Below are 11,044 nucleotides of genomic sequence, written 5' to 3' on the forward strand. Positions count from 1 at the left end.
TTGAACCTTTTCTTTTTTCAAATTAGAAATTTTTGTGGGTAAATTTGATATAAAATCATTGTTCAAGGATCTATTTGATGTTTTATCAGTAGTCTAAGGGTACAACTAAAATTCTTTTTATTAACGTTGTCACATCATCAATTTAACAGAGATATCGATGGAGTCGTCATTTTGTTACAAATCGATAATGTTAGTGACCAATTTATTACTTTTGAAACTTCGGTAGGAAAAACAAAAACTTAAACAGTAGTGACTATTGGTGTAGTTTACTCTAAAAGAAAACATTAACCAAGAGAATGTATTAATCTTTAGTATTTAGTAGTTGGTAAAGTGGAAGGAAAAAGGGGAGAGCCACGTTGATTCATGATGACTCAAGCAAGGTAGTGTTTGTTCGTGGAGTTCATGTACGGCTCCATCTTCTTCCTAAGATGCCCATGCTTTTTCCTTCTGCAAACCTCCAGATCTCTGTCTTTGCTGCTTTAAATACATAACAATAACATATATCCTACTACTTCCTTTGTTCTTCTTAGAATTGTCTTTTACTTGCTTGGGGTCTGAATCTGATCAGTCCTCTGTTTTATTTTGGGTGAAGTTCTGAATTTTCCAGCTTCTTGTTGCTTAAACTTTGAATGATCTTTCTGTTGAATTCTACTGAATTTGGTTTTTGTTGTTGCAGATAAGGTAGTGGTGTCGAAAAGATGAATAACAGAGCCAGGGTGCCTCTGCTGTCTAGGAAAGTTCCATTGAAACATGAAAAAGTAATCACTAATCATAGTTATCAAGCATTTTAATCAATGGCTAAACTGGGATCTATTTAGTAACTGATTATTAATTCAACAAACCACTTCAAAGAGTTAAAGATTTTTTAAAGTAGGCATCTTTCATCGCAACCACAGGTGGATTTTCCAGGAAAAAATGTCAACTTTCTAGGCTTAATCAGGCTGATTCCAGATTGTGTCTTTTTCTCTTTGAAGGAGAAGGCAGAAATGCAACCGGCAGTTGCCACAAAGGCAATGAAAAACCGACGAGCCTCGACCAATGAGAGAAAAATGTCCCTTCAAAAAGATGTATAGATTTCTTTACCAAGACAGAGTTACAAGTTTCGGATTTCATTTTCTTATCTCTTTTTGTTGATTGTAATGAAATTTGAAAGCTTCAATGTTTTGTCAGGTTGATAAACTGAAGAAGATGCTTAGACAAGAAGAGAACATCCATAGAGCTTTGGAGAGAGCTTTTAATAGACCTTTGGGAGCTTTACCTCGTCTTCCTCCCTATCTCCCTCCTCCGGTTAGTAATTCACCAGTGTTCCTTCCTTCAAAAACTTGAGATACTTGAAGGAATAAGATGAGGAAGTTGCTCATTCTAATGCTGGGTTTTTTTTTGTAGACATTGGAGCTTTTGGCCGAAGTGGCGGTACTCGAAGAGGAGATCGTCCGGCTCGAACAACAAGTTGTACACTTCAGACAAGACTTGTATCAAGAAGCTGTCTATACATCATCTTCAAAAAGAAACATGGAGAATCCAGCTGATTCGAGTGAGGCTTGCCTGGATAATCCTAAACATCAGCAACCGAAAACTTTAAATCAAAATACATCGATGGCGAGTCATCTGCAATCTTTCTCGGGTGAGTTTTATGGTTTTCCTAATGTCTCATGAGCCATGTCAATTCCATTAAACTTTATTATTCATTGTTGTTTCAGATGATAAAATGGAAAGAGAGAATCAGTCTTGTACTAATTCCTCAAAGAGCTGTAAAGGACCCTTAGTACATAGAAGCCAATCTGTTGGAACTCCTTTGACGAGACCTTTGATCGATGCGAAGCCAGCAGAGAAACGCTTAGATCCTCCAAGATCGCAGGCATGAACCAGTTTCATTTCATGAGTTGTAGAAAGACTTTTTTGCAGCTAAGTGTGTATGACATGTTTTACATTTTTAGATAGAATGCAGAGTGAGAGACCAAGGCAATGCAGAAGCAAGAAATATAAGCATCCCCGTCGATAGAATGTTGAGAGTCGATGGACCAAACAAGGTCTCGGAGGAACTTGTAAAATGTTTGTCAGGCATTTTCTTAAGAATGAGCTCAGTAAAGAGAAATTCTACAGCAGAAACTTTCCCTTCATTATCATTGATTGGGCCAGAAGAAAGCAGTGAAGAAACCGGATTTCGGGATCCTTATGGTATTTGTTCAAATTCTGGAAGGAGAGATATTGGCCCATACAAGCATTTAGTTTCAATTGGTGATGACTCGATCAATCTAAACCGAACTTCGAGTTCTTTATTCTTGTTGCACAGATTGAAGTAAATCATCTTTTCCTTGCTCATTTGATGTATTTTCTATAGCTTATCAAAAATCCAAAGAATCGTAATGGTTTTTTTTTTTGGTGCTGCGTTTCTCAGACTCCTCCTTGCAAGACTTGCCTCCTTGAACTTGCAGAACCTTAACCATCAAGAGCAACTTGCATTTTGGATCAATATCTACAATTCCTGCATGATGAATGTAAGTGGAGGATCGATTCGTCAACATAAAAACCAAAAAGAATTAGGCTTGTATTACATATTCGAACCTATGGCTTAAATTGTATATAAAGATCCAGACTAGTTTAAACCATGGCTTCCATACCCCACATTGTCTTTATGATGGTACTTCATATTCCAATGCATTTAGTTTCTTCTATTATACTTGGTTTACTTCAAGTAGATTGAATCAGTTTTAACACTTGATATCGATTCAGACATTCTTAGAACAAGGGGTACCAGAGAGTCCAGAGATGGTTGTGCAAATGATGAGAAAGGTAAGGATGTCCCAGAAACATGATGATGTTATAACATTGTTGCACATTAGTCCACCACATTGGCCTAACGGCAATTCAATTGTCTGTTCCATTTAACAACAGGCAACCATAAATGTTGGGGGACACCAGTTGAATGCAATAACTATAGAACATTTCATTCTCAGATTGCCCTATCACTCAAAGTTTGTAAGTGGTACCTCATTTTACTTTGTTTTGCAGACTTTTCTGTTCTTTTCTTTTTCAAGTTTGATAATGAAGTCTGTCATACATCTTGAATCTTGGTCAGACTTTTTCAAAGGGTGCCAAGAATGATGAAATGAGTGCCAGGAGCATGTTTGGGTTGGAATTATCTGAACCATTGGTGACATTTGCCCTTGCATGTGGAAGCTGGTCCTCTCCTGCTGTAAGTTTTTAACTTTGTATCAGAGTTAGTCATCATCTACTCAGAGTGGTCTATGTATCATTGATTAGTCATTGTCACCCATGTGCCATTGCCTCCATGTATCATTTTCACAGTTTTAATGCCATTTCCGTTATTTTCTTCTTCTTTCTTGTTGACCAAAGGTTCGAGTATATACCGCTTCTCGAGTCGAGAACGAATTGGAAGTGGCAAAGAGAGAGTACTTGCAGGCTGCAGTTGGGATCTCATCAACAAAGTTTGCAATCCCAAAGCTGTTGGATTGGTACGTGCTTGACTTTGCCAAGGACTTGGATTCCTTGCTCGATTGGATTTGCCTTCAATTACCTAGTGAGCTAGGAAAAGAAGCACTTAAGTATCTTGAAAGAGCCCAAAGTGAGTCTCTCTTACAGTTTGTTCAAATTATACCGTATGAGTTCAGCTTTAGGTACCTTTTATGTACATAAATAAATCACTTTGGCATTCACTTAGAATTTTGCTTACATAGTTCCAAGGATGTTTGGAGTCTTAGATCAAATACCAATCATAGAATAATTGTAAGTGGTTGTGTATTTCCACATGTAATTAATAAAAGTTTGGAGAAGAACAATAACAAAAGCCAGTCTTTTTCCGGTTTTGGATCGATGCCTCAAACTAATATCATAGGATGCTTACTTTAAGTTATATTCATTGAACAGAGGGGAACCATGGACTACTTGACAATGATAATTGAGAATGTGAAGTTTCATTCAAGAGAAATACCGTGTAAGTTTAGATTAGTCCCCTTTTAAAGGAGAAACTAAACCGGAGTTCCAACAACCATTATGAAGCCTGGCATTCAAGGAAAGCGACTGATACCAGATGCAGATATACACAAGCTGGTCCATAAGAAGCAGGGCCATTTTTATTTCTTCCATGTTTAGATCAATCCGAGCAGGGGTAGACAGATGGGGTGGGGAAAGTCGTTCTCGAAAACTTCAAATTCTCATATACTTTAGATATTTTCTTTGTATTTTCTATTGATAATCTTTTTCGTCCCCTAAAATTTTACTAGTTGAACCCCTCCTAAAATTTTACAAGTTGAACCCCTAACATGAAATTTTATGTTAGTCCCTAATCCAAGACATGCTAAAGACCCTTTTCTATGCTAGTCCCTGCTGAACTATTGTGACATGTTTGGACAACAAGTTTTGGCAAACAACTATTTTTGGCGAAGGAGAAGATACCAACTTAAGTTATAATTCCTACAATCTAATTTGGTTCGACCTCATCCACAATAAACACATTAAAGATTCAAAGTATGCGAATGAAACCTTCAAACCCCCTTTTTTTCTAGAGAACTAATGACAGTTAAACAATCCGTGTTTGCAAGGGTCATACTTGTTGCTTGCATAGATATTTTAGTGGGAATATGACAAAACTAGCCGGGGACTTTAATTATAAGCGTCCTTCTGTTAAGAAACCCTGAAAAGAAGGGATGATGGGATCGAAATTTCGTCTTGGGCTCAAAACAAAGTGGTCCTAATTTCTGCCCCTCCCATATGTGGACTACACATGCATCAGCTAATATGAAGCCTATATGCATCAGTTAATTATAGCATTTGTAAGGTGGCAATAGTTAGAGCAGTGAGGCCTTTAGTACTCATGGTGCTTCTACTACATTTAATTCTTCATTCATTTGCCATGCTACCCTCTGCTCTGCTGTGATGATAATGAAAACGGACTTAAAGCCATTGCCATGAGGACCAGGGCAGTGGCCCTAATATAGGTCGATCTGGAAACGAATACATACGTAAAATACCTAATATAGGCCCAAATAGAGTATGACTTTATGTAAATCATCTGATTAGAAAATATAATTCATAGAACGGTGAAGATTATCAGGTTACTGTTCAGTCTTACATAGATGAAAAGGTTTTTTTACATGCTCTAAGTGCAGGCTTTGGCAATCAAGCTTCCTGAAAAATAAAGACTATTAATATTATCAGAAATTCATGCCCAACTGAACTCCATGAACCACCAAAATCTTCTCTTAGTGCTCAGTCAAAGTTATCTATTTTGATTGGCGTAATGGGATCAGCAACATCAAAGCGTCCAATCAACCGCGCAAAAAACACCATCTGTTGTTCTAGTGTGAATTTGATGTTCTCAGCCTGTTCAAGCACAGTATCAGTGGGATTGAGCATATTTTGGTATGACCAAAATTCGAAGACATTCAGGGTGGGATAAATATACCTTGCGGAAACCATGCTGTTCTCCCTCATACTCCACAAGAGCAACAGGCAAACCCTTTTCTTTCAATGCCTTATAGATTTTACGAGCTTGATCCGGGGGTACAACCTGTGACATGTAAAGGTTATTCAAGATACTGAAGTCCGCTTGAATTGTGCTATATCAATTGTTGAATACAAATTTTACCGCAACCAAGGTCACATATTACAAGCAAGATTCTCATCTCAGCTATCACTTAGTGTACCACTTAATTTGAACTCAAATTCTAAGTAATAAAAAAATATTATACTTTATAATACTAACAAAAAAAACCTTGAATATGCCACAATCTGCAAATCTTCAGAAATGTCACTCAAGTCTTAACCAATAACCCTTTGATCTTCATTATCGTGTACCAAGAAAAGAAGTTGAAGAAGAAAATTTTATGTACCTTATCTTCCAGTCCCTGAAAGAGAATGATGGGGCAAGAAAACTTATCGACAAAATTTATTGGTGATCGATCAAAGTAAGCCTTCTCATCTCCTGAAATGGTAAGGGATATGATAAGCAACTCGATGAATAAAATTTAAAATCAAACTCAGGCATTGGTTATCCTTTTCTACTTACCAATGAGTTTATCAAGATAACGGGATTCAAATTTATGTGTTTCAGCCCTCAACAAACTCAGGTCAGCTACCTGAAAATTATATAACATATAAAGCAAATCAAGCAAAAGGTAACGAAATATGCCACAGTTAAATTGAAAATAATGATGATATCAATTACCCCATAGAGGGATGCTCCAGCCCTGAATGTATCTCTAAAAGCAAGGGCCGCTAAAGTCGTGTACCCACCAGCAGAGCCTCCTGTTATACAGAGTCGTTCCTTATCTGCTTTCCCGTTCTCCAACTAGAGAAAAAATATGTTATCATGACTGAGCAGTGTTTATATATAAGCATATATCCATCCCTTAGAAACTTGGAAACAATTAAACGAAGTACCAAAAATCTAGCACAACTGCAACAGTCATCAACATCAACAATTCCCCAGCGCCCCAAAAGTCGTTCACGAAATTCTCTTCCGTAACCTACAAAATTGTGTCATGTAATTCAAGCATGGCACCACATTAAATCTTATATAAACAGACATAATTTGTTCAAAGATGTTAATGATGCAGTCAAGGATGTTTCTGCATATTTTGCTAAGGCAAGGAGAACATACCAGTGCTTCCACCATAATTAACATCCACAAATGCCCAACCTCGACTAGTCCAGTACTGAATACTGAGATTCAAAGTTCCACGAGTTTCAGCAGTAGGCCCTCCTGCCACATGTTACATAAGATACATATCATAATGCAATCAAATACAGAAAAGAATTTGCTAATCCGCTGGAGACAACACTCATTAAGTGAAGGGGCCTTTAACAAGTTTTCAAGATAAGAGAGTACCATACCATGACTTTTCAACAGCAATGGTGGCTTTTCTTCCTGGCTAGCTTGATAAAGGGGATTTGTTGGTGGATAATAGTATGCATAGGCATTTTGGCCAGTAACCTCGGTTGGAAATTCAATTAACTCTGGCTGGCTGAAGTAGGACTCGTACTTTAAACAATCTGATGAAGATGACCAAACAATCTTGAAATCAACTACATTTAGTTTATGACCATCTAGAGTCACCTTCAAAGACAACAAAAGACTGTTATGATTGTAATCAAAGGACCTATAAAATATTATTAAAATGTAGGGAAGAGGGCAGTCTTACCTTAGCCACTGATGAAGGTTGAACTGCAGAGGCTCCCTCGACATACAGATAATTATTCCATGAAGTCTGCAAAACAAACCGTATACATCTTTAAAAAGATGCCATTATGATTTCCTAGGCAAAAATAATTTTTTGGGTATTTTGACAGTACAATATTGTCTATATCCGTGAAAGGAATATCGAGCTGAGAAAATGAACCCTGAACATCATCCAAAATTCCAAGATATGACTTCCCATTATGCCTGCATTCAGACATCAACAAATTCACTCAACAAAACCGGAAACTGTTTTTATTTTTTTTCAAAGACCTTATCCATATAATGAAGTGTGTTGGCCAGTAATTTTCTTATAGTTACCTGTAGGTGCAAGCAATTAAGGTTTTTCCAGCCTCACTCTTGATGAACTCGTAAGAATTCATTCCAAAAACCCATAGTGGTCTTGCAAACTCAGCATTCAAGGGATAAAGTGGAAGCACCTCATTCTTAGATTCAACCTGTTTCAAGATATGATAAGAGGTGATTAGTTTGGAGGGGGAAAAGAGAGAACGAAAACAAATAATAAAGTAATTAATGAGATTGGCCCTACAATGCAAGTTAGAAACTAATACAAACAACCAACAAAATTCTTTGCAGATATTTATTTTTTTAAAGAAGATGAATCATGTAACCATGGTTAATGGGCTGTTTGCCACAGCTGGCTATAAAATGAAGTTTTAAATAGACAAAAAGGAACTTACCCATTTATGAAGATTCCAAAATCCATTTTTTCTATCTGTAATGAAATAAAGTTCTCCTGCACATATTTGAAAGTATTTTAATATTTCACTGATAAAATTGTCAAACAACCGATACAAGAATAATCAATTTCCCATAAGATCAGAAAATATCAAAAGGACGAGAAAAACATTGAATTAATTGGCCCAAACGGGCACAAATGTCCCAGTCAGTATTTAGATGTTGATATTGCAAGATCAATGTCAAATTTCAGGATTTCATTGCTCTTACTAGGAAAGAAAAGGTTGGGGAAAAACAAAAAAGACTTATTTGTTAAAGAACATATTATTTCATTAATGCGAACTCTAAAACTTGATTGTCCGCCTAAGTATGATATCATGAAATCCTAAATTTCATATTCAGAACTTCCACGAAATAAGGAAATTATTATCGAATACCAGTAGGGGACCATTTTGGTTCTGTAGGAGACTCCACAATTTTAGGATCGTAGCCAGCTACGCAAACACGTTTGTACACATCTCTGCATGAAATACCAATCCATAGACATCAATATATTTATAGTACCAAAAAAGAAGAGAATCAACAATTCAAAACATGTAAACTTCCAATTTAAAGAAGGAACTAAAAGAAATGACAGAAAACGAGTTATAGGAAATGAAAAGAATGCCGAAGAAAAGCTATGCCTATGTGGCCAATGAAAGAATTCAACTCACCCATTCTCAGAAATATAGCCAACCCAGAGCTCTGATTGATCCCAAGGCATGTTGGGGTGACTCCATTCAATCCAAGCCATTCTTTCACCTTTGGGATCCAGTCGAGGGAACGCATAGAAATCATTGCCACTCACTAATACTTTTGGTTCTAGAAGTTAACAAAAGGACACAAAATTCACTGCTTGTAAACATATGAACCAACAAACAATAATTGATTACAGTAACTTTAACATGTAAGGAAAGAAAAACAAAAATCAAACCTGAAAAATCATATCTTAATCAATAACACGATAATTTACAAACAAGATAAATTTATTTCCAGATATATTTATACCTGGGATATTCACGTCACCAAGTGGTACTGCTGTGATTGTTGTGGTTGAATTTATGCTACTTACACGGCGATCTATCAAGGTGATAAGATTGAATCAACAAAAAGGGACAATTCGACAACCCCATTAACACTAGAGATAAACAGCATATAAAAAAAGGTCTAACCTTCCATTACAGTGATATAACGATTAAACCTTGAATCAAAAATCCCATCAGCATAACTGATATCTGGTCCTCCATAATTGGGAGTGATTGGTACTGGACAAGAATCTGCTTCCCCATTCATTGGAATCAATCAACCAAAGCCAACAAAAAATAAAAACATTAACTTTATAGAGTAAAAAACAAAGCGGCAATCTGAACCTTTGGAACTGGTTGCTTGCTTGTACAATCTCTGATCTTTATAATTGGAGAAAAACACAGTATCCCCAGAAATCCTAAACGCTCCTCCTCCATACTCTTGAGCCAGCGTCCGAACAGCAAACTCCGGTGGAGTAATATCAATCGGTTCATCTCCAGCTTTACATGCTTCTTTTACAAGGACCACCCTCCTGTTTTAAAAATCATAACTTGAAGCTTTGAATATACAGAAACATCAAAATGGATAGTGGGGGTTTAAGCGGTTCAAGACTTTCAAATTACCCTGACTCAGATGGGCGTGACTCGAGCCAAAAGAGATGACCTTGAGGGTCAACAGCGGTGCCTCCAAGCCGTTTAGAGGAGCCCGAAACGACATCGGCGGTGATGGGGGATTTCCAGGAGCCGTACGGTGCTGTAGTTTTGTTGTCTTGTGAAAAAGCCATTGTTTTGAAAACCTGGTGTTGACTCTTCTTCTTAGTAGCAACGGTGAAGATGACCCTTTCACTGAAATGGCGAAAAATGAGAGCAGAGGAGAGTGGGGAAGTGGCGGAAGTAGAGAACCGAGTGAGGGTGGAAATAGCCATCGGATGTTTGACTCAAATGGATCACATGTAAGCAGGTGTATTTAGGTGGATAGAGTTCAAGTCATCCAGGAGTTATTGTGACCATTGGATCTTTAGAATCTATGGGTAAGTTTGATGGTGAGGTGACTGGGTCCCAACTCGAATTCCAGATTTTATGCGCCATATAGGTAGTGATAGAGTATAGTTTGATCCATATCAATCGAGTTGAATTGAATAAAATTTTTTGAATTAGTTAATTTAATGAATATTATGATCCAAATTTAATTATAAATTTGTAATTATTTATAGTATTTTAATATGATTTTGAAACGAGCATAAAAGGGGTAAAACAATTTATTTTGTACAAGACATTGAAAATGATTTTAAAGATAGAAACATCGTATGACTTGCAACAAATTTTTAGATGGCATCCATGTATTTTTCGTATTGAGATCTCTTATTACGTAAGAACTATATCTTTTATTGTTTCTTAATCATGAATCATAATTGTATGTTTATATTTTATACTTTGTCATCTATATAATGTTATCTTTTGACAAAAATTCTTACATATTATGATGATAATTTTTTGTTTGGTTTTTCAAGGTGCAATGCGTATCGAGATGCAAAAAGGTCTCTGAAATCTAGGCACAAGGTATAAATATGTGCCTTTGATATGCAAGACACATTTTTTGTACTAAAAAATTTATAAATTAAGTTTAAAACATATTCATATCCATTAACTGCTGGTGCACCCCTAAAACATTTAATTTCCCTTTGCTATTGTTTTTTCCTTTAAGAGTCCAGCTCTATTTCTACTATTTACAAAAATCTTACCTTCCAAAACACTTCAAAACAAATAGAGTTACACACTTACACTATAATAAAAAAAAATTATTGCCCTCTTGGTTTTCAAGGTTTTGCCTTAACTAATTCTGATCGATCTGGGTGTACACCTGGCTTTGGTGAGTGAGTCTCCCAGCATGAGTTTTCTGCATACGCAACAACTTGAATTCAAGACTTACTTAAATGATATCAAGTTGTTTGTCACTTGATCAACCCGTTGATAATAAATTAATAATTGTATGTTTCAATTGCATGGAACAATAATTTGTCCCACAAATTAACAAAACAATAAAGAACAATAGCACTTACCTAAGGTGGCGTTTGGTTCGCTG

The 11,044-nt window shown here is 36.4% G+C and overlaps 2 protein-coding genes across 3 annotated transcripts; one reads left to right on the forward strand and one right to left on the reverse strand.

Moving 5' to 3' along the window:
• The first annotated feature begins 321 nt into the window (after nt 1-321).
• On the forward strand, nt 322-3,808 carry LOC120169087. 2 transcript variants are annotated; one of them, XM_039177309.1, is made up of 12 exons: nt 322-380; nt 677-758; nt 975-1,067; nt 1,171-1,287; nt 1,387-1,624; nt 1,701-1,858; nt 1,938-2,299; nt 2,399-2,498; nt 2,734-2,793; nt 2,896-2,979; nt 3,080-3,196; nt 3,358-3,808. In XM_039177309.1, exons 2-12 carry the CDS (start codon nt 699-701, stop codon nt 3,655-3,657), a joined length of 1,689 nt encoding a protein of 562 aa, XP_039033240.1. In that variant the 5' UTR covers nt 322-380; nt 677-698; the 3' UTR covers nt 3,658-3,808. The 2 variants fall into 2 exon arrangements, with proteins under 2 accessions (XP_039033240.1, XP_039033241.1); XM_039177310.1 differs by lacking the exons at nt 322-380; nt 677-758; nt 975-1,067 and having other exon boundaries at nt 1,159-1,287.
• Nucleotides 3,809-5,049: 1,241 nt separating this feature from the next.
• Nucleotides 5,050-9,902, reverse strand: LOC120169069. Its single transcript, XM_039177295.1, has 18 exons — nt 9,586-9,902; nt 9,307-9,494; nt 9,109-9,213; nt 8,945-9,016; nt 8,611-8,758; nt 8,335-8,417; nt 7,900-7,955; nt 7,520-7,656; nt 7,315-7,405; nt 7,164-7,229; nt 6,856-7,078; nt 6,623-6,724; nt 6,403-6,488; nt 6,188-6,310; nt 6,029-6,098; nt 5,853-5,944; nt 5,426-5,530; nt 5,050-5,343 (listed from the first exon to the last, which is right to left on the reverse strand). The coding sequence occupies exons 1-18, from the start codon at nt 9,885-9,887 to the stop codon at nt 5,230-5,232; spliced, it is 2,163 nt and encodes a 720-aa protein (XP_039033226.1). The 5' UTR covers nt 9,888-9,902; the 3' UTR covers nt 5,050-5,229.
• Between the last annotated feature and the right edge of the window lie 1,142 nt (nt 9,903-11,044).

The sequence above is a fragment of the Hibiscus syriacus genome, unplaced genomic scaffold (genome assembly GCF_006381635.1).
Source record: "Hibiscus syriacus cultivar Baekdansim isolate YM2019G1 unplaced genomic scaffold, ASM638163v2 tig00111745_pilon, whole genome shotgun sequence".
In the NCBI taxonomy this organism is placed as follows: Eukaryota; Viridiplantae; Streptophyta; class Magnoliopsida; order Malvales; family Malvaceae; genus Hibiscus; species Hibiscus syriacus.